The following is a 24,127-nucleotide window of genomic DNA, read 5'->3' as shown; positions in this document are numbered from 1 at the left end:
TTTCAGCACAAATCTTTGTTCTGGCCTCTGATGGTTGGAGTAAAGAGGCCATCTAAAGGTCCTTGGCACCTGTTCATCATATCATTAACTGCGAGGACAAAAGAGTGACACTAGATGGCAGCATTTCATTGTCTTTTTCAATTGGGCCAGACTTCACTCGCACTGTATTTTGAGTTCTGCTTTCACTTATGAATTAAACTGTTTGCTGTTCTTCTGAAATGTTGTACTCAGGCCTACGGTAAGACATACATTCACCCTACTTTATTATACTGTTATGAGTATTATAAACTGTATCTGTGAATGTAAAAAGAGCAGATCAGCTTTCTGGACTTTAAGATTAAAATAATATACCAGTAGTGCTGTCAAATCTGATGATACATGTCCAAGAAATACAGCCTACGTAATGTATCCACATGCTGTAATGTATAGCAGTGTGTACTGGATTAGTGTAAGGTAGTGTTTGTTACACCCACGACTCAGCAGCAATATTACACTCTGCTGTGTGATACTGCCTTTCAAAATTGAGATTAATCTTCCATTAAATTTCATTATTAAAGTTTTATCATTTCATTATTAATGTTTCATTATTAAAATTCTACTTTAAGTTACTCTGATACTTAGTAGTATAAAAACTTCATGCTCATACGTGTACGTAAATGTTAGCCAAAATCATTCTCAGACAGTCCATAGTCACTCATCCGCCAGACTCCACAGTAGCCCACCAGCTTTACAGATCGAAGTCCCCATCAGTTACACAACGATGCCCCCCCCCCGCCTCTGTGCTTATAGCCCAGCCAACCTGTATCCATCCTGATATGAACCCCTCTCAGAAGAGACTCGCAGATTGTCATCGCCTCTCACAGTCACACTGATGACAAATTAGCGGGCCGCGGCGTTGCCATCTCGACAGGAAAAGCAGTAGCAGGGAAATGAAAGGGAATGGTGTTTATTCCCAGAGCTCAACCCCTCTGTCGGCCTGTCACTCTTCCCTTGACCCTGAGGGAAGAAACGGAAGGCATCCTGAGCTTCCTTCCTTCCATACCTGTTAAATCATTCATCATCCAACTGCCTGATTATTTTAAAAAGCTAACAAGGCTTTGGTTCTTGAGTGTGTTTGCATGTGTCTGTCTGTGTGTGTGAGAGGGAGAGAGAGTGAACAAGAGAGAGGCATAGCTGGCGGTGGGATGCACCCCGTGGCTCTTACCCACCCCCCTCATCCCCTCTTCCCTCATCCCTCATACACCCACTTCCCCCATCTCCTCAGTACGACATTCTTTTGGATTCTACAAAACTTTTAGAGGAAGGGGAGCTCCCTCCTCCTCTTTCTTATCCTATTTCTTCTCTTTGCCTCCATCCTCCTGTATTTGGCAGAGTTGTGTGTCTGTTTGTGTGTTTTCATTTATGTGCAAGTGTGTGTGTGTGTGTGTGTGTGTGTGTGTGTGTGTGTGTGTGTGTGTGTGTGCGCGTGCGTGCTTTGGCCAGTCTGTGAATGGAAGGCTGTATGCCAGAGGTCAGGGTAGAGGCCCTCTTGGGTTGTCTTGGCCAATAGACGGGATAGCAGCCAGGAGGTGTGTGTAAGAGCGTTTGTGTGTTTGTCTGTGTGTGTGTGTGTGTGTGTGTGTGTGTGTGTGTGTGTGTGATGAGCCACTGGCCATCAGTGTGGCTTTGTGGCAGTTGGTGCTCACTGCCTAGCTCTCCCATTTGTCCTCTTGTCTTTAATATGCCAATAGAATAACCCAAATAATGACAAATTTCAGCATCTACCTGTATGGATGTTTTTTAAAAATACTTTTGTTTCAAGTCCATGCTGTTTTGTTATTTGTTTTTGCACTTCGTACTGAAAACCTACAGTACTTTCATACTCCACCACAATGCTCTGACCGGTTACCTCAAAAATATAGTGTACAACATTGAACATATACTGTGTTTTTTCAGCTGCTGGTGCTTTTTGGTCCTCATGTCCTCAGCGATAACAAACCAAGACACCAAATATAAATGTCACACCTGGAATCAACATTAGACATCTTGCCTATTTTGTGCAGTAATTAACAATGAAGTAAATCACACCTACCCAAGAAATATTAAGGTAACCAGTTGTCTGATTATCATCCTAAAATTAAAGATGAATGTCAGCATTTAAACCTCCCAGTTAATGTGTAGTAAGATGCCAGCAATACGATAATGAAAAGAATCTGTCCATACAGTGTGTCCATCGAGTGATTTAATCAACCTAATCGCTCTCATATACAGTATGTCCTGCATGATCTGTTGTACTAAATGTATGGTTTTATTTCTCTATCATATGTTCATTCATTTCTGCCCTCATCTTTAATTTGGTGGCCAGTATTGTAGGAGATTCTCCTGGATGGAATATAAAATATCACTGGAGCATAGTGTTGCAGCGGTGGCTAGACCTGATATACACACAGTAATGCAAATTTGTGGTCAGTAAAAGGCTAAATTAGGGAATTTATCGTGGTTGTATTGTTTAAACTTTACCTACAATACATATTGTTGATCCGGTTAATTTACTGTAACTGATGGGCTGTATCTTACCATCCTCCCCTTTCTGTTACATCCAATTCAGGTTTCTTATCCTAGACAGCATCAGGAAGAGATACACAGGCATATTTCTAGATGTAATTGGGTCTTTGCAGATTGCTTCTTATGCTAATTTCTTTATTAGTTGCATTAGTCATTCCAATTATTATTATGTCTGCGGTGTTCATTAAACCAAATGCCAGTTATGTAAGCTAATTTCGCACTAGAAAAATAGTGTTCCAAGAAACGTCAACTTTATCCAACCTCTACAAACTAATCATCCATTGTCTGTATTTCATAGTAAACGCTTGTAAATGCTGAGGCCTTGAATAACTTGATTATAGGCAAAGAAATAAGGACAATGTCATAACTTACATTGTGAATTTGTTACCGAAGCTCTCAGGAGTCTAACTAACATTTTCTCTCCATTATAAAGTTGGTCAGTTGTGACATTAGAGTATATATACAAAGTCATGATTACATGCTAAATCATGCAACAACCATGATTTGAAAAGTGGCACTTTATGCATCAACTATTTCCCTGAGTTGGTGGCACTTTTTAGCCAAATATAAGTGGCCATTCGTACGCCCAGCCAATCAGACATCTGCTGCTTTTTCCTCTGCCGTAGCAAATATAGGAGGTTTCTTATACAATAAAACCTGCTGGTTGGATTGGGCCAGAAGTCAAATAATAAGTGATAAGTGATTTTCCCTCTTTGTTTTCCAGTACATCGCTTTTTACACTTTGTGGCAACAGGAAAACATGTGACAGGGTTTCCCGATTAGTAAAATCAGAAATGTAAATGTCAGCGGAATTGTTGGTATGTGAACACACAGGTTTTTCTATGCCTCCCATCAGACCCAGCACCATGCCACAATGACCCACTGCTACCCAACTAAACGCCCTCTTCTCCTTTTTCAGTCTTCACTACCACGAACATGCTGCCACTTTCTTTCTTCTTTCCTGCTGTCATGACCTTTCCTCATCTCTCTGCAAGGCACGCTACTCCTCTTTTCTTCCTCTTTTGCTCTTTCCTCTGCCCTCCATCCACTTCCTCCTCACTCTCTCGTTCACTTCTGAAACTGACATCACCTCACCTTCGCTGTATTTCATTCTTTGTATCTTTTCAGGTGCCTGTTATCATTTATCTCCCCTGTTCGCCCTCCTTCACCCACTTTCTTTGATGTCTTTATGCTCTCTGTTTCCCTGTTCCTTCTCTTTTCCTTCTCTTTGTTGCTCTCTTTCTTTCCTGCAGTCTCCTGTGACCTCTCAGACCACCAGGCAGTGTCCTTTGACCCCGGCCAAGATGGTACCATCTCCCTCTCTCACTCCTTCCAGCCCTGCCCTCCAGACTTCCTCCTCTTCCTCTTCTTCCTCCTCCTCCTCCTGTCCTGCACTCCGCCCAGTGAGATAACTCTCCTTACTTGTCTATTTTTCAATCCTCTGCCTTTGGATGCCATTAGACAAATTTCATGTCAACAAATAGTGTTATGCCTTACTGGTATTCTAGAGGTAAGACAGTAAGTTGCGAACCAGCTGGGAGAATCTAGCTGGTACTAAAACGAATGACACTTGCTTTCTACACACTCGAGAATGGGACCCCAATTGCATGTAAATGCAAAGCTGTTCCGACTTAGAACTCATCAATGTCACATTGTACCACTAGCACTTGAAGATGAAATCATAATTCATTATTGTTGAGGTTTTTAATTATCCCAAGCATTTAAAATGTTGCTGTGGGATATAATCATTCCGTTGTTAAAGATACAATAATGAACATTAAGTAACTTCTGCAAAATGTGTCTATAGTATGGATAAAAACATACATTTTTCAAACATTATTTGCAGAGAAAAATTGGAATAATAACCATGATTCCCATCAACTGAAAACGAATGTAACTGCTGGGTATTGCTGTCCTGGCTACACATCATAACATCATGTACTGTACACTGGCACTGCCGGAGATAATATTTTAAATCGAACTCTCCCATTTCTGAGGTACGAGGAATGGGAGTACCTCAGAAATGGGAGAGTCCTCAGTAAATCTGAGGACTTATTTACTGGATCAAATCCAGTGATTCCTATCCAGATAATGAGTATCCAGGCTGCATCAAGACCCAGTTGAGGCGCTTTGCAGATTCTCTGCTTGTTTTTGATTTTTTTTCCAGCGGAGAAACTGGTTTTTGCTAAACAGAAAACATGCACTATACTGTACATATGTGCTCAGAGAAGAGCTTGTGTTGTCAAGGCTCACTCTTCAAGAGCTTTCCCCTGTGTTGGAGATTTTTCTTCGTATATACACACTAGCTAGGCAGCCATTAAGTGAAGATAGGAACATATTTTGGCTCACAGTACACTACACGGCTTCATCACATACAAGTACGGTATGTGGACGTACATGTTGCCTTGCCCCCATCCATATGTGGCTTGAGTGATCAGACCCTAATGTATCCTCTGCAGTTTGGGTCCATTCACACCTGGATTTAGAACTGTCCACTTACGATTGCATCACATAAGATGTATTTTATTGCCAAGTGTGAACAGGCCCTGCGAGATTCGAAAGAGGTGATGAGGGCTTTAGAGTGAGAGACTGCTGTTGGCACCTCATCTGTTGACCAAAATTTTTGTTTTGGATGTGAGATCTTTTCTAGTCATTTATTCTTTCAAATATAATTATGATAAAGTAGACAATAGGTAGCTAATGTTTGGAAGTACCGGTAATAAATCATGGTAGGAAGATGGAGGGTTGCCCTTGTCAGGTAGGTGACTATTAAGAAAAGCTTTGATGGCCTCCTGTCTTTCCGAGCCTCTAGCTTGTTACCACCTCCCTGTCGTCCTCCTTGTCTGTTAAGCAATGTCCACCGAAGTCAGGACACCAGATGTGACAGGAGCGCTGTGGCGCCTGCCTCCTGTTCTCTGTGGCCTTGCTGCGAGCGAGGCGTCACGTCCTGTTTATCTCTCTGTCTCTTCCTTGCTCTTCCAGAAGGGCCCTGTGGCACCGGCCGTGGCTGTGACGGCTCCGCAGCAGACCCCTGTGGTTATGGCCCCCCAGGCCCCGGCCCAGGCTACCTCACAGCCAGTGCAGCCTCCACAGACGGGCATCGCAGCGGCCCCCGGAGCTTCTGTTGTGTCCCAGGTCCGTTCTCTCCCCTCCTCCACCGCCCACACTCCACCCCCAAGGGCGCAGGCACTGTCACAGCTGCCAGCAGGCTGGCTGTGTCACGAGCTCAGCCCTGGACCCACAGCCTCACCGCCTCAAACAGCTGGCCGTGGACAAAGAGTCTCACACATGCCCACACACGTTCACACTCGTACATTCACACAAGTGCATAGCAAACCAAGGACATACAGACACAGACATAAAAGCACAGACCCATCATGTACACATGTGATTACACATTAAGGGACAAACAGGTAAAGCCATAGACACATGCATACAGTATAATGCACACAGATTAAAAAGAACACACACACAGACACTCACAGCTCCAAATATCCAGGCCGTAGAGATCTCATAGGGGCTGCAGTTTGTTGCCACTGGCAGTTTGAGCGGACAGGTGCCATGTCTCATTTGGCTACAAAGATGACAGGGCAACATGCTAAGTGTGCACAATGCACTGATTTGTGACTGATGCTTGTCAGCTCCTTTATCAGTCCAAGTAACTTCATTCTGTTGTATTGGTGTAAAATATTAATTATGGAAATGCAACGAAAATACAAGACGTTCTGATGCCTACATTGGCGCTGTTCCTAGACTAATAGAAAAATCAAATCCTTTCTTTAAATGTTGATTACTGTAGCATCTTTGATCCTATAATCTCTCACACTAAAACACTGAGCAATTCGTCAAAGCTGCTGCTTTTTAAAATTTCAGATAGAGGGTAAATAAACATTTTATTTGGTCTTCTGACAGGAAATGCAAGAGAATGTGAAGAAGTGCAAGAATTTCCTGGCCACACTTATCAAGCTGGCGTCTCACAATTCTCCGTCCCCTGAGACTTCCAAGAACGTCAAGGCTCTGGTTCAGGACTTGCTGGTGAGCTTCAAAAACCAACCAACCAACAAACAAATACTGTTCATTTACAGTAGACATCATGGAATTGTGCAAGTGTGTTTGGGGAAATTTGCGGACACTGTTAGAACTTTACTTTACTGTAAAGTCTGACAAAAAACTGCCATAGTCTTGACAAGCGCTCCTTTACATCTGAATGACAGTGTTTCTTCTTATTCTTAGCTTTTGCACTTTGAAATGTATGCACATGTAAGTCAAATTTGTCCCTTTAAAGTGTTGTTGTACTAAAAATGTCAAACCTCTAGATGGCAGCATGCAACTCTTTCCAAAACTCTCCTTTCTCTATCATGAATTTAGATCTTTTGATGCGTGTTGTCAGGACGGGAGTAGTGTAGCTGATCATAGGCTCCGGTGATGGGAATTCATCTTTCTGTGTTCAAGTCACCATGGTGTACTTAACTTACTGTCTGGCTTCTCTTCTGGAGTGGCATTTATACTTTACTCTTTACCTAACAGGATGCCAAGATTGAACCGGAAGAGTTCACCAGCCGGCTGCAGACTGAACTCAAGTCGTCTCCGCAGCCTTACCTGGTGCCCTTTCTCAAGGTGGGGCTCTTGCTTGAAATCTTCTTTTTAACCTTCTCTCTAAGATAGCTATATCAAATCTGACACTGCTTCCCACACTGGCTGACGCAATGGTTCCCTGAACTAGATCGCTTACCCTGACAGCTAAAGTTCTCTCAAAACTGATCTTAAAACTGGTCTTTTAAGCTGGCTACCTAGCAATTAACCCTACACCTGCCTCATAAAGTACTTCTCTAAACGGGGGCCCTATTGGCTGTTTACTGGACCCCATGGCTACTTTCGAAAATGACCCCTGAAATTGTTTCCTGAACTGCTTCCTAACTTGGCCCCTAAAATCATCCCCTAACCTGGCTCCTTAAGCTGCCGCTCTCAGGTATTTTCCCGATGCCCTTAAGTAGTCCTTTCCCTGCTACCAGGGCCAGTGATGGCCAGGCCTGACAGTAGAATGAGCATGCGCGTGCACACACACACACACACACACACACACACACACACACACACACACACACACACACACACACACACACACACACACCCTCTGGCTTGACTTCTGACTGTGTGTGACAGTGGCCCCGCCAGCCGTCCCTGTCAGTAGCCAGCAGGTTTCTTCAGCAAACCATGATGAGTGTCACATCAAGGCGCCCAACCGCCCAACCAAGCCACAAACACATGTTGTCATGCAATGTTAGGTCACTTATGTCAAAAAACGGCCTGAAATAGTCTGTATGATGAAACCTCAGCTCCTAAGGTCGGCTTTGACAATGGGTAATCAGAAAGGCTAATGGCCATTTTTCATGCATGGCATATATGGTGTTAAGCATGCTGCAGGTAAATTATCCTGAAATCAAATTTAACAATTTCAGGGTAAAATTATAAGGTTGTTTTTTTTTTTTTTTTTACAACATATAAAACCATGAGTCCTTTTGTAAAAGCTGCACAAACAGGTATTGTCATATGTCTCAGCAGGTGTTTCTTTAGCCACCTGTAGCCATGTTTTTCTGATAACATTATACTAAATTAGCCGGTGCCACAGCACTATTTGTTTTTGCAGCTGTGTATGGTATTTTCTCATGCATGGCTATTTTGCTCTATGAATATAAACTCTGGCCTCTGCCTGTCAACAGAAGAGCCTCCCGGCCCTGAGGCTGTCTTTGCTGAATAGTCAGCAGTCCCTGACCCAGCCCCCGCAGCAGGGAGTGAAACCGGCACCCGGTGGCGTCCCCCCTGCCATTGTGGCTGGGCCAGCTGTCCGCATACGCCACCCTAACAGCATCAGCACCACTATGGGTGCCAGTGCACTGCCTGCTGGGACGCTCGGACATGCAGCTGCAATGGTATGTATGGAGTGGACCAGCTGGAATAGTCTCCAGTGCAGACACAGTTACCACAATATTTATATTTACAGTTTGTATTTAACTGAATTAAAGCAAAGAGTGACTAACATTGATCGCACGAGAAGAAGCAGCTTCGGCTGTTGGATCCCTAACCTTATAGTTACATTAAATAGATATATGTGTATGTGGAAACTAGGTTCATTGCAGCACAATAAAGCAGATAAAATACATTAAAGTTCAGAACAAGAGTGGATATTAAAAATGTACAGATGTAAATCTGCAGATGAGTCTCATTTGCTCTTACTGTTATTAGGTGGTAGTCATGTGCACAGAAATGTGTATGTAAGGTTAGTGAGGATGGAGAGAGTTAAAGCTATGCTGGTCAGGTAATAGATGTGACAAATATTTACCCACAATATCCCTGCATTCAATGGAGAAGTGCGAGAACGTGATGGATGCAGACCTGCGGGGGATGTTGTGTGTGTGTGTGTGTGTGTGTGTGTGTGTGTGTGTGTGTGTGTGTGTGTGTGTGTGTGTGTGTGTGTGTGTGTGTGTGTGTGTGTGTGTGTGTGTCTGTGTCTGTGTGTCTATGGATCTTACACAAGGCTGAATAATCAGGCTGGAGAGTGTCACAGTGCCATGGCTGGGAGTCACATAGCCAACAGTGAGTTACAAAGTCACTGAGGAACCACACTCAGTTTACCAAAAAAAAGGAAAAGCTTTATGAGAGGCTTAGGACTTAAAAAATATGTACAGTCATCTAAACAAGATTATTAAGAATACAACCCAGACAGATCTCCATGCAGACAGAGAAAGAACATGCAAACTCCACACAGAAACATTTTCTGTCTTCAGGAAAAAAAAAAATTTTCATGGTAGGGACTTTAATGAGACGCACATACATACTGTAAATCTTGGAGATATTCACACCTTGGATATGCTCAGTCTCAGCAAACTCTACTACTGGCCTCTGATCAACCCAGGAACTGTACGGTCACTTTGCTATACTCAGGGGTTAAAGTGGACAAGAACGATCTGGAACTATGTTCTGTCACCTTCAATTGATAAGTGAATAAACAATAACGTGGGCCGGTGGACCGGCCTGTTTTTTTTTTTTTTTTTCTGTTTTTATTTCTCACCCTCTCTGTGTGCCTGTCACTCAGGGTGCACATGAGAGCATGTAGCGTGCTTGTTTCCCCCCCCTGCCACAACAACCACAACCACAACCACCACCACCACCACAACCACAACCACAACCACCACCAACACAAACACAACCACCACAACCACAACAACCACAACCACCAAATTCTAATCACAAATATTTAAAAAAAAAAAAAAAAAAAAAAAAAAAAATCTTGAATGGAAATCTAGTTTTTGTCTTGGTTGATGCTCCAAAGCTTACAATTTGAAAATTTCTAACCATGGTGGTAGTATCTTAAGGACACTGTTAGAGAGAAAAATATACGCTGGTGTCCCCTGCCCCACCCTGTGCCACAGATCTTACCTTAGGGACACTGAGATGAATGAGGTAAAAGCAACAGATTGACTGCACCAATTCTCAGTGTTTTTCTACAAACACCAAAAATATGCCATTAGAATAATTTGAAAGATGCTATAATCACATAAAAGTTTTAAACATTTTACACATTTAAGTACACTTTCTAAGGGTGCTTTCTGACACAGAGTTTAAATCCCTATCCTCTGGTTGAAAAACACTCTCTATACCCTGCGTCATTTAAAGTGGCAATCTCGAAGATTTCAGTCCTGGTTGATTCGGCGACACCTGTAGTTACTGTTGTTGTCATTTCAATACAGAAGTCAGGCAAAAATTGGCTTTTTTCCATCACTCTGTGAGCAACTGATTTGATTTTATGCTGCACACCGCATGAGTCTACGAACAGCAGGGCACAGTGAAAGGAGTTGGTTACCTCCCTGAGAAGTTGGAGGTGTGCAGCCCGTCGCCTGCAGCTCTTCATCTAACAGTCCACTGTGGCTGCTCCTTTATGTTCCATTACTCCCTGCAATATTTCAAACTGATCCGCTGTCTGAAAATGCCCAAAATAACCGTTGTCTTGTTTTGTAGACGCAGTTTTGATGAACGATAGCGGTAAGTGCTAAGCTCACTGACAAACATATTGCATTTCCTGTGACTACTTCATAGTAAAAGTCGCCTTGTGTTTCGCCAGTTAAATGCTTTTAATGTGAAGCTGAAGCAGTAGGAAATGTTCAGTTTTTATTAGCAGTAACTTAATACAGCATTTCTTCTGGGAATGTCGCCACAGACACCCAGTTTGTAATACCGCAAATATATAACTATTGCAGTACTTTCATCAGTAGGCCATAGGCTCAGTCACTATTGTGTTTCCCTGATTTGGCGATAGATAGTGACTTTATAGACATTTATTTGAATGAAAATCTTCGAGATTGCCACTTTAATGCCATGTCACCTGTCCTACATATTTTTGATATACAGTGTTCTATAGTGACTGTGATGGCTAGTACTATCCATAGGTTTTAAGTAGCGACAGTGTGGACATCCAGCTGAAGTAAGGCCAGGTAACCTGCAGTGTCCAGCACTGGACACCAACAGCCTCACTGAACTCACAGCTGTGCCACATTACCATGGGTGTGTGAGTATACTGCATGTGTGTGCAAGCATGCAGTATACTGAAAAATCATGCAATCACACAGTGCCCAGGCGTCTGTGGATGGGTCAAGCAAGGTCAGATTCAAATTGGTCTGGTCCAGGCAGAGGGGTGGGTGAGTTAGAGAGTTCTCTCTTTTTCTTTCACATTTTCTCTCTGTCTTTCTCTCATTCTTTCACTTTCCCTCCTCTTCACTCTCTCCCTCTCTTTTTTCTCTCTCTATTTTCCTTTTTCTAGCTTTTTCTCTCCCTTTGCTTTCTCTCTTTTTTCCCTTTTAGCCCCCTCTGCTCTCGCCCCATCTTTTTCCAACAGTTTCTTTCACTGTATCTATCCCCACATTGCTCTCTCATCTCATCTCACTCCCTCCCTCCCTCTGTCCGTTAACCGTCGAAGGGTGAAGCGAGGTAACTAGGTCAGCCCCAGGTCAATTATAAAGCAATGGGGCGGCCGCAGTCTATGTCCAGAACAACCCTCTGGTCTCTCTCACTCTCTCCATCTCTCTCTCTCTTTCTCACGCACACACACATGCATACAACACCAACATAAGCTACCACACAAACATTAGTAAATGATCGCCCCTGGCACACCAAAAGTCTCAAACCAGACAGCCAGTTGAATTAAGCTAAAAAATTTGCTCTTACCACAGTAATATGGGAAACATTTCTTGGAGTAGTATGGAAGTATATACAGTAGATGTGATATGGTACAAATTTAAAGTAGTTATGGTTTGTTTCAGTTCAAAATGTAAAATTTTTATTTTGAAAAAATTATACCACTAACTATAATGAAACTTGCTGGGCCTTAAACTTCCTCAGGAGTGAATGGACTTGATAAAACAGTGAATGAATGGAGAGTAGTAACTTGGCCACACCACTACATAGTGGTGAATTCTTCAATGTAACAGTGTGTATAATTGTAAGTATGTATAGTTTCATTACATGTGGAGTTATACAGTATATACATTAAAAGGTAACAGTTAAATTTTCAACCTTGTTCTTCAACTAATATAACAATATAAACACAAAGCAAAATATAAATAGCCGCAACCTCATAGGCTAAAATACATCCATGCAGCCATTGATTATTAGTCATAGTTATGCAGCAGTGTTATCAGTTACATAAGTCATATTGTGTTTGGTCTTGACACATATACATATATTATCAATATTAGTATGATTACTTTCAACAAACAGGGTCGTTGGTCATTGAAACGACTGGCAGCAGCCTGTACTCTTAGATCCTTTTTTTCTGGATTGGATTTTGTGGGAAATCTGCACGATTACTTTTAAGCACAAACAAATATTGCTTTACACAATGAACATGCTGTTCCTAGACCAAACACTTTCAGAGTTTCATTAAAGAAGCTGCGACATATTTTAGGAATACCAGCACTAACAATATCAATATTATGTGACAAATATTTGCAATCATTTAAAACATAAATTGTTTGAATTGTTTGTTTACGGTAATTAAGATAACGTCTTACATTTAATTTCACTCCTGTAAGGGATGTTTATGAGCATGAAAAGGTTTTTTGAAATGAAATACAAGCAGTAGTTTCAGTTTTAGTGTCTTCCCTTTTACCCCCTGATTCCCAAACTTTTCTACCTGAGTTTTTTTCCCTCTCTTAACTGTGTCGCCGGCTGGCCAGAGGTGCTAGCTATCTCTGCCTGTGCTGAATGCATTTTTTTCCCCTTTCCCTCCCTTTCTCGCAGGCCCCTGCAGTGGATCTTTGGGAAAAATTGCCTCTGTCTTTTTTCAGTAGCTTGAACAGTAATATAGCATGTGTCAGGGAATGGAAAACAAGGCTGAAAAATATGCAGCAAGAAGCAAACTGGTAGAAATGGATGGCTGAGCCTGAGGCTCGGCCTGTGGCTGCTACCAAGGAAGGAAGTGACTCTAATAGCCCAGCACAACCCCTTCACCCCCTCTGCTCCTTCTTCTTCTACTACTACTACTTATTCTTCATCTAAACTACTTTTTCACTGCAGTCTTGACTTCTTATTGCCTTTGTCTTATCTGGAAATGCACGCAAATGTAGGTCACATACAGTGAAAGAAATCCATCCTCTTGGTGCATTTAAATTAATGTCCACATTCTCAGTACAGTGTATAGATTTAGCCATTATAGAATCCATCATTCTTGTATTTCTTCTGCATCTGTCCTGCTCTCTATCCTATTTTCAATGTGTTATAGTAGAATAGAAATTGGTGCACTGTAAAACAAAAGTGGCACTTGGCCAGCTTGTCTCCGGATCATTTCTTGCAAACTATGACTGAAAGGGGAGCAAAAGTTAGTTTTTCCTTTTCCTTTTCTTTGGGGCTGGTGCAAAAATGGGGAGGCAGTTTAGCAGGCATGCAATTTCAATTACTTTTTTTTAAACTCCTCTCTCACTTTCAAATTGTTTCATTCTTTGAATTGCTACAGTCAAGTACATAATCTCTATTTATTTTTTTTGCTTCCTCAGGGTATCAAGACAGTGGGCCCTGTCGGTGGCCAGGTGCGGATGCCTGTGGTGATCACGCAGTCTATCAGAGCGCAAGGTAGAACATCTGAAGGCCTTTTTCAGCCGCTTTTGATTGAATCTCCTGAATTTAATCAGAAGTACACCGTTTGCCACTCTTATTTCAGTCATTCATGTCATTCTCAGAAAAAGGTATTTCAAAATTGTGCAAGACTGAAGTAACGTTTCAGTTAAAGAGAAAAGCCTAAACTAAGTTTGAGTTTCAGTCCTCTGACTCACACCTTTATTTTGTTTCTGGCCTGCAATCTTTACATCTTTCATTGAGGCTGCATTCTCAGACAGATATTTCAAAATTTTCAAACTCAGCCTGACCTTCTGGTGAAATGAAGAGCCAGCAAAAAAAGGTGAACAGAAGATAACCATTAGTGCAACTTTAAATGTCCTGTCAGTAGGCTGTAAGATGTGTAAACAGGCAGGAGCCACAGAGAGAACAGGTGTTTTTTCCTGTCTGGTTATAAAACCTTCTCAAACATTTGCGCTGCTGCTTACTCACACTGATTCACAAACACTCTTCCCACAGAAGCCCACAAATATCGCCCCAACACCAACCAGGCGGAACGCTCCCCTAAGAGAGCTGTGTGCTCTCAGGTGGTGTGTGTGTAATGTGTGTATGTGTTTGTACCTGTTTTTGCGTGTGTGTGTGTGTGTGTGTGTGTGTGTCTGTGTGTGTGTGTGTGTGTGTTTGTGTGCGTATGTGTATGATCAGAGGTGCATACAAATTTGATCTGCCCCCTTCCCCAAGATTGCCTGCAGTGAAGGATCTGTAGGTTGTTTTATGCCCATAAATTGGAATGCGGGGATAGTTCTAAAAATACTTTTCTGTGCCTCTTGGCTAGGAACATGCCTGTTAAAATCAAGTTTAAATTCACTCTGGCAGTCCTTGTGCCTCTCTGGAAAACGTGTCTCGGAGCAGGATGCGGTTTAGGAGTGTAAGGAGAGCCGGTGAAGCGCAGTGATATTGACAGAGCGACGCTCTCCGCACCAACCTGGGGAGAGCGACAGTACCGCTCCCCCACTTCCCCTCCATCTACCCCTGCGAGGAAGACAGAGACAGTTGAAGGTAGTCGTTAGACAGGAGGATATTTGACACTGATAGAAAGGGACACTTCAATGATAACATTACTCCTTTCCTGTTTTGTTCAGTGTCTTCTTTTTTTTTTTCTTTCTCTTTCCTTAACAGGCACAATTGGGAAGGGAGCTGTCACCCAAGCAGGGAAAAGTCCCGTGGGCTTGGCTGTTCAGATCTCTGGGAATCAGAAAAACAAGCTCAATGACCCCGGAGGAGGCTCTTTCAGGTACAACTCCTCTCACCAGGAGACCAACTGTAGAGCACCTGTTGTTCCTAGCAGCCATCACATGGGGGCAGCATTTCACTAAGATGCCTCGGCATGACTACAGGCTACACTCTCAGCTAAGGCTGTGAGAGTTTATCCCAGTTGCCTTGCTGGCCACCTGGCTGCCAGCCTGCGCGGCTGGTTGATCGGTGGTCCTTTCTCTCCGTGCCCACCACATAGCAACACACTGCCAGCCAATAGATCACCCTCACAATTGCCCTCCTTGTGTCAGTGTCACAACTCATCGACAGGATTAGAAATGATCTAAATCTTAATTTAGAAATAAGGTAATTGTGTCCAGATGGTTGGAATTTCTGGATGCGGTTCTGAAAATACCCTTTGGTTAAGTCAAACATACGGTATTTAGCCCAGAGCTTTGCTCTCTCTCTCTGGTCTTGTCTCTGCTTCAGCTGGGCTTTTGTCTCAAAACATAAAAGGTTCATCGCCCACATGCTGGCCTTTGTGGTCCATGCTTTGTGTGAGGCTTTGTGTGTTTGTGTTTGTCTGTGTGTGTGCAGCACGTACATGCTAGTGTGTGTGTATATGTTTGCGTGCATGCCTCTCTTCCTCTGTGTTTGTGTTTGTGCCCCTGCTTGGGTGCACATGAACATTTGTGTATATCCTAAGAGTCTAAGACTATTCGTGTGTGTTCGTGTGTGTAACAAATGTGTGTGTATAAATGTATTGACGGGAGCAGGGGTGTAGGATTGCCCCGGTGTGACCGGGCTGGGGCAAGAAGAGTCTGGGTCACATGGGCCAACGGGTTCATGGTAATGGCTCCCGTGTCCTGAGGGGAAAGCACCTCCCGGGGCTCTGATTGATAAACCAATAAATCTTTAGCTGCGTTGGTAATTAAGCTGTCAGGCTCCCTTGTTACTGACGACCTTTTTCCCCCCGCGGTGATCGCAGTGGCCCTCCACACACCAACAAACTGGTTTCAATATAAGCCCGATAACGCACAGCACCACAGTCACGGAAGACGCATGTCAGCCATTTCATTGCATATTTTCCTGTTATTCAGGTCAAGTGATAGTTTACCTGGTCTGCACTTGTGTTTTAAACGGGCTACAAACACCTTAACACCATTCTTGCTCCATTTACGTGATGTGATCTCTACATGCAGGTACTTTGTTTTCCTCTGACAACATGCACTTGCTGAACTTCCATGACTTACAGTTTTAATTCATGTCAAATAAGAGGTTGCCGAACCTGATATTGATTTTAATGTTTAATGAGACATGGACCTCTGTGGAGATTATCTTCATCTCTCATTTGTTTTGTGTTTTTTCATGCTTCTCCAGTCAGAGATAAACATAACTGCTATAAAAATTAATTGCTACTAGCATTTTTATTCTTAGCATACACTGCAAACAGTGTGTATTAAACTCTTTCCCTATTAAGGTTTCAGCTGGACCTCAGTTGGTTTCTCGTGTCTGAAACCTCACAGTTTCACAGTTCCCTACACTGTTTGTTGTTTGCTGTCGTTTTTCTTTCCTGAGGATATATAAACATGTTGGAACAGAGTCCAGTGTTACAAAGCGATCTGTTGGATGCCACTGTGTCTTCGCACCATGTCCTGAAACCTGAGCCATGAACATAATGACTTGACCTGTGAACAGAGGCAGCTGCTGTGTTTCCTGTAAATGACAATGGAAAATATACAAGTAGTATGCGTTTACAAGTTGTTAAAAGTTCCCTATGAGTTTCTACTGAATTTGATTGTCAACACTGACGACATATAATGAGCATAGTCAAGTCTATAGTCAAGTCAGGTCAGATTTATTCATAAAAGTGTTTTTTGCATAATGTTACAGTGTATTTACAAATCAACAAAGGCTTAAGATAAGAGAAGAGCATCTATGACAAAAGTGTGAAAGTAAAAGGCCAATATATGTTTAGTTCAGGTCAAATTTATTCATAGTCAAGTCTTTCTGACAAAATGTTGAGAAGCACTTACATAGCAACAAAATTTGAGATACAAAGGAAGAAAACTTTCACAAAATGTTAAAGTGACCGGAAGAAAGAAAGGAAAAAAAATCTACTGGCCGGCTTGGTCAGTCAGCAGCCACCAGCCTCTCATCCACCCAGCCTGTACCGTGTTCAGCTGTAGTTGGGCACTGATGTGTGTATGGCTGTCACTCTGAGCCACTGGTCCCAGCGGGCCAGCTGTAGCACAAACACACACATACACACTGCAGGGCTTGTGGGGTTTCCAGTACAGCTACAGCCGTCTGTATAAGTGCTTGTGTCAGTATGTGCATGTGTGTGTGTTTGTGTTTGTGTAGTTTACAGTACAGAGTGAAAGCAGCTGCCTCCGTGCCCCCTCCTCCCCATCCTCATTTCTCTGTAAACACTTGACATCCGCTGTAATCACAGGCGAGCCAGCCGAGGCCCTCAGCCCTCTGCCAACCTCTGAGCTCAGCCTCAGCCCCTGTCCTACATGGTGGACACACATCTGTGCACATAAACACACAAACACATATTCACATGGAAAACACACACACACAGATACACAAGCAAAATAAGGAACAAAAGTTTATGTTCACCAATCACTGTTGTCAGTGGATGTAAAAGTCCACCAGCCCTTTTCCATCATTTACCAGCAAAGTGAGTTAATTCTTGTGTCTTTGTGGTTACGTCCTTTGTTGCTCTGTAAGTTGCTATGTGATGTGCCTGTTTTGAGAAAAAAAAGAAAAAGGCTTTACAAATAAATTTGACTCAATTAGGACTTAAAAGTGACCACCCAAAAATTGTTGATGCAGAGACTTGGAAAAACTGCATCCACAAGATTCGATTATGTTCAGATTGGTTGCTGTGCCACAATAAAGATGCTCCAAGACTCCATGAAGGAAAAAATGGCACTCCATATCGCCTAAATATAAGAAAATAGGAAAGCCTTGAATTTTAATATAGTTTTGTTAATAGCCACAGCAAAACAAGGTATTTTTACACCTAGCCAGGTTTTTAAAATGTTTTTTGAATAATTACAGCTTGAGTGTTGGGGGTCTGTTGAATTTATAACAGTAACTTGTAAAACTCTAGCAGTATTTAGCTTTTTGCTGGGTTTATTGGCCTCTCCTGTGCTACCACCGCCACCAGTGCTGCTATCCATTTGGGTCATGAACATATATCCCATCAGCTGCCCAGTGAACCCCAAGCTGCTTTGTGGAAAATACTTCTTCAGTGGTCCATATCTCTCAGCCTGCATGGCCTGGGTGTTAGTCACAGGGATCAATCATGGCCCCCTGCCTGGGCACAGAGACCTTTACCCCCAGGGCTGGGGTGTGGGGTGTGATGGTGATGGTGGTGGTGGTGGTGGAGGGCAAGGGGTGCTTTAGATCTGGATACACCTCCATTTATTCACACACTCGCACACAATCTCTAAACACCAAGTGCAGCCCTCCCACCACCTATGGCGTGCCCTCGCTGAAACACAAGCTTGATATGGAAACGACATGCATATGTATTCATGTGACCGCCGGCTCCATGTCCCCAGGCCAACCCAAACCATAACTGAGAGGCTGCTCTTCTGCTGCTGTGGAAGCTAATTACATTTCTGCTTTATTAGTGCAGAGGTATAGTCAGGAATATTTTGCATTTCATATTGCATTCTCTCCTTTTAACGTCAGACCTGTCTTTGGCATTCTCATTTAATTTGAGCCCCCGCGATCTCAAATAGCCCAAGAAAACAGACCTTCCAAGAAGAAGACACGTTATTACTCATAATATTACCAGTGTTCTTGGATACTGTTTGATGTTTTAGGGCGCCACGCAGTTTTAGCCACTGTTTTAATATCTCTGCTCTGTATGACTGCAGACATTTTTAGTATGTTACCCAGTAGATTCAATGTACTTTATTGTTCACTACTTATACTTGTACCGTAAATTCTGACTGGTGAAAATGAAGCAACACTTACTTTTGTCTCAGGGATTGAGCGGTTTTGCAGCTGTGGCTGTGCTAACGCAATGTAAAAAGAGGACTACTTCTCTGGCATCATGTAAGCTAAGCCTACTGTTTACTCGTTACAGCGACCTTCATGCTGATATTTTGGTTTGACTAGAGATCAAATAACAAAACATAAAATCACTTTTATGTTTTTTAAAGGGCTACATTAGCTTTGTTTGAACAATCTGACCAACCAGATAATGTTTGAGAGAAAGAGAGAATTATAATTGAAACATTTAAATGTGTATAAAAAGTATGCTATTCATGTACTTTAACTTTTCATATAAAAGTCATATATATATATATATATATATATATAGACACACACACACACACACACACAACAAATCTTTTTTATTCAGATAATCTAAGCTAACCTGTTTTGGTCAGCTTTTCGTGGTAAACAAGAGTATAGAGCTGTCCAAAGAGAGACAGATAAATACAGTACACTGTGAAACATTTTTGTTTATCCCCTCAAACCTGGGGAGATTAGCATATTTTTTTAAAAATTCACACACTCCACACTGTCCTTCAGTAAGACAAAACCATGTTCTGTTGCATTGGCTTCACAAAAATAGAACTGTTACTGTTATGGTGATTGCTGAGGGCTTTGCTTCTGTTTACACAGCTTCGTGTCAAAACAGCATTACAAAGATGATAAGGCTATCTACCTGATTGGCTGGTGATTGCTTGCTTTCGTTTTGAGGGATCTTGTGTAATCAGTCACTATTCCTTCATGTACATTAGCCACATAGATGCGTACTTTTCAGCTGTGGACGTAGCAGCCTTGTTTTTTACCTGAGCGAACTTGGCCTCAGGCATGTTTCTTTTTAGGACAGTTCAAGTTATCCATGAGGACGTGATGAAGGAAGGTGCACAGCCTGAGGTGCAGCACAGGGTATAATCCTATGTATCCATGCTTGTGTTGTTGTGTAGATTCTCTCTGTGAAGTCATAATTAGACTGAGTGCTAGATGAGAGGAGGAAAAGAGGAGAGAAAGTAGAGGTGTGTGAGGTTTAGGGAGCTGCTCTAATAGTCTTTGTCAACCTCCTGCCGTGGTGTCAAGTTTCATATCGGCTCTCTGTGGCCGCACCAAGATGCAGGAGGGCCTCGGCGGGGTAGAGTTGGCTGACGTTGTGTGCCCGCACTCAGACACTTGAAGGAACTTAGGGCCCGCACTACACACACGCATACACAAAAGCACAGTTACACATGCACAGGCTCTGTCGCAACCAACAACGGTGGCATGGACGTAAATGACTGTGAGGTGAGCCAGTGAGTGGCGAGAGGCCGCTCTGTGTGTGTTCTGTGGTTCTTTGTTCCCTCCGTCAAAGCCACTTGGAAAATCTGCTGCTTGCTCTGGGCCAGTCCTGTGAGCACAACACGTCACCGCTCTGCTAATTCAGGCCAGAGTCAGAATCATTACTTGCCAAGTACAATAATTGTGAAGGAATTTGTCTTTGTGACATCTCACAAAGAAAGTTACTGCCTTTAAGGATGTGTGGACCTTGTTGACTGTCAAATGCAATGACCCAGTCACAATTTCTGCACGTTTACCTCTTCTATGTCTCTGCTAATATGTAAACAATGTGAAGTCAACATTATGGCTGTGAGAAATGACCAGCACATCGAGAAAACACATTGCTAAGTGTGGCAATGCAGTTTGTGTAAATAGAGTTTGCTGACATTAGCATATAGCTAGATTCATCATAGCTCGGTGCCAATCCTCAGGAGCATCCTTACCGAGCTAAACTCCATCCAAATGCTCTTCATCTCCCTGCTGCTCCGAGTGTTGACACAAATAGACTCTGGAATGGGAATTCTGTGCCATTACGACCAAAACATAGCCCTCTGTAACAAAACCAATGCATAACTTCCTCCAAGAAAATATTCATGAATAAAAACAGGATATTCAACAAATGTTTTTCGAGGAACGTACAGTGGTCCGAAAGACTTTTGGACCCCACTGTATGTTGATAATATTAGGACGTGAACACTGATATGGAGAAAGGGTGAGAGTACAAGGCTTTTATGCCATGCCCAAACTGAATTCTTGTTCTGTAGTGGAGAAATCCTTTTCACTAAGAAAAATTAAGAGCAGAATTGCACCTTTTTTCTTTTGGATTTTTTTTCCTTTTTTCTTAAATTTTGTATTGAACATTTCCCCCTGCACTGCAGCCTTTGTTTCTGCTAATAAGATGTAGGCAGAAGGAGACAGTGTGGACAGACCAACCAGTAGGAGTCACCAATGCTGTGACAAAGACACAATCCTTGAAGTCAACTTCCCGAGTGGGCCCCTTTTCCCCTGCGTAATCGGGGGCCCAAATCAGTTTTCAACCTTCACTGACTTTAGTAATTTTCCTTTAGTTCAACCTGAAGTAGTGCAAATTTTTTTTATTTGCATCAGTCACTTTGTCTGTTTTGGAATGCGTTGTTGCACGATCCAAATTTGTTAAAACTTCAAAATCTGTAATCCGAACCAGACAAGGGACATCAAATGTGCCACAATAAAATGCATATTTTTCTATTTTGAGGTTTGTAAAAGATTTGTGTACAGTTGTGCAAATGTCATTGGGTCCTAAACACCAACAAAACACTTAATACACTTAGGCTGTGCCCTATGTAAGAGGCTTTGTAATGTATTTTAAATTAGGGAGTTATATTTAACATTGTATGTATTTTGCTAATATCCAATCTTTCATGTTTCAGGGATGATGATGACATCAATGATGTGGCATCCATGGCCGGGGTGAACCTGAACGAGGAGAGCGCTAGAATACTTGCCACCAACTCTGAGCTAGTGGGAACGCAGATCCGCTCGTGCAAAGACGAGGCCTTTCTCCACCCGGGACTGCTACACCGACGAATTCTGGAAACCGGTAAGATACTGTGTATCTCCATTGCCCATTATGCAATGTAACACAGAAATTCGTCAACATTTAACTCTTAGATGTTCTTAGCTGCGGTTAGGGAAAGCTGGCCTCTCAGGAGAAAAGTGGTTATTACAGCAGCAGGAAGAATCTTAACATAAATTTACCCCCACCCTCCTACTCTCCCAACGCTGAATATTCCTGCTGTAGTAGTGATGAAATCAATATGTTGTTTCTGTGTTTATAGCATCATCACTAAAGACAGTTTTGATTTTCTTTCTGTCAGTGGTTCAGGCTGAGCCTTTTCTTGTTTGGCCTCAGTTTAAATTTGATACACTTAACAATTCTTTCACCTCCTTTAATGAATTCTTCAGTGGCTGTCTGAACTCACTGGACCTCAGGCACATACATAAATACTTTATGGGTTTGTCTTTTGAAGGCTGGCTGTCAGATTGTCCTCTGGACTAAAGGAACAGAGTTTGGAGGAATGAGACTTGGCAGCGAGATTTCTTTTTAGTGGATTTTGACACGCTGATAGCACACGGTATAGCATGTGCTAATCGATACAGGTGGAGACGTGTCTTCATTACCTCTTTTAGCTACCGGCAGTTAATTTTATTGCTTTAAATATACCTTAAGTTCCCGCTGCACAGTGAAACCTGTGAAAACATATAATGAGCGTTATTACTCAAAATAAACTTGTACCTAGCATCTTGCTCCTGTGCATCAGATCAAAAAACACACAACGTAATTCCACCTGACGGGGAGTCTAGTGCTCTCATCTTGTTTTATCTCAATTAAAGTATCTTTAGTGTAGCACTGAGACCTGCAGGTCATGTTTCGTTGCATGGACTCTTGGCGTGGTTGTTACCCCGTCACCTTGGGGCAGAGGGGTTGTTTAAAAATATAAATCTTTCCTCAGGGGGGGCACGCAGCATGATACAAGGCAGGAGGCTAGGGCGCCCCCTGCTGGGAAAGTGGCACTTATGCAGCTTTGTTGTGTCAGTGATTGGCCTCTCCACGCTCCCAGCTGACAGCAGTCCGAGGGAGGCTCCCCCAGCCTGCCAGCTCCACTCAATCTAAAAGCCTCGACCGCTCCTTATTACTGTACAAGCACCGAGTTCCACTCTGCTCTGCCTTCTCATTTACCGTTGAACACCCCACTACATCTTCATTGTGACCTTTGCTGCCCTGTTTTTGCCCTACAAAAGAAGGCTGGTGCTGTGTCTTTTCTTTGCACTCGGGTAATGAATCATAGTAAAAATAATGGTTTAATCTTTCTTTCTCTTTGTTACCTTTTTTATTTTAAAATCAGTGGAGACATCCTGATTGCTCATCTTTTCCCCCTATTTTATTTTACTTTTCTTCTTTTTTGATTACTGATTCCAGGAGAGGATGTTGGCTGCCTCGTTTTATCTTCTGTATTTTCGTATTCACGTCTCTCCGTGTCTCGTTTCCTCTCCTCTCTTATTTATGCCCTCCAAATAAACACTTGTGCCGCCCTCCTCTCCCAAACCTCTCTCTGCCTCCCTTCATAATTCTTTAGGCTTGTCCTTGAGGTTGGCGGGTGGGGGGTGGAGGGTGGTGGTGGTGGTGTGAGTTTGCAAAACAGCACTCCACCCCCCACCTCAGGGACCACCCCCATCTCAGGCACAGCTGGAGCTCTCAAGAAAAACTCCTCAAAGTAATGATAGTCCACTGGTACCTTTAAGTTCACACACATTCACACACACACACGCGCGCAAACTTGTACTTCTGCCTTTTGAGGACACTCATTGACATAATGCATTCTCTAGCCCCTTACCCTAACCTTAACCATCACAACCCTCAGCCTAACCCTAACAAAAAACATAATTCTAACCTGAACCCTAAAACCAAGTCTCAACCGTCAAACAGCCCTTATAGGGTGGTGTGAGGACTGACCAAGATGTCCTCACTTTCCCAAAATGTCTTCACTCCGTAAGGTATGCAACTCAAACTGGTCCTCAAGATAGAGGTACAAATATAAGCACACACATACACACACACACACACACACACACACACGCACACGCGCGCACACACACACACACACACACACACACACTATGGGGTGTGAAAAGGGTCATGGAGGACAAGATGCACGTACATATGCTCATGTGATCATTTATTTTAAGTTCCACATGTGTGTATGTATGTCTGTCTGTGCGGAGAGGTAAAGCTCAGCCATGCAGAAGCACATGCCTGCACCCATGTGACTCCTAGTAGACAGGCATGCGTGTGTACTAGGACTGACGCTATTTTATCAATAATTCTAATATATCTCACCTTGTACCCGGTCACATAGTTTAG

At 42.8% G+C, this 24,127-nt stretch overlaps 1 protein-coding gene across 1 annotated transcript in view; it reads left to right on the top strand.

Annotated features, from left to right (window-relative positions):
- LOC120788586 (transcription initiation factor TFIID subunit 4-like) overlaps nt 1-24,127 on the top strand; it is a 93,042-nt gene that overhangs the window by 7,903 nt on the left and 61,012 nt on the right. The window contains exons 3-9 of the mRNA XM_040124465.1: nt 5,527-5,679; nt 6,457-6,579; nt 7,072-7,161; nt 8,265-8,474; nt 13,590-13,665; nt 14,827-14,941; nt 21,636-21,805. Of these exons, the coding sequence (XP_039980399.1) occupies nt 5,527-5,679; nt 6,457-6,579; nt 7,072-7,161; nt 8,265-8,474; nt 13,590-13,665; nt 14,827-14,941; nt 21,636-21,805 (937 nt within the window). The remainder of the gene's footprint in view (nt 1-5,526; nt 5,680-6,456; nt 6,580-7,071; nt 7,162-8,264; nt 8,475-13,589; nt 13,666-14,826; nt 14,942-21,635; nt 21,806-24,127) is intronic.

The sequence above is a fragment of the Xiphias gladius genome, chromosome 1, assembly GCF_016859285.1.
Source record: "Xiphias gladius isolate SHS-SW01 ecotype Sanya breed wild chromosome 1, ASM1685928v1, whole genome shotgun sequence".
NCBI classification, from domain to species: Eukaryota; Metazoa; Chordata; class Actinopteri; order Istiophoriformes; family Xiphiidae; genus Xiphias; species Xiphias gladius.
Note: the sequence above shows the minus strand (reverse complement) of the source record. Positions and strands in the feature narration are given on the sequence as shown.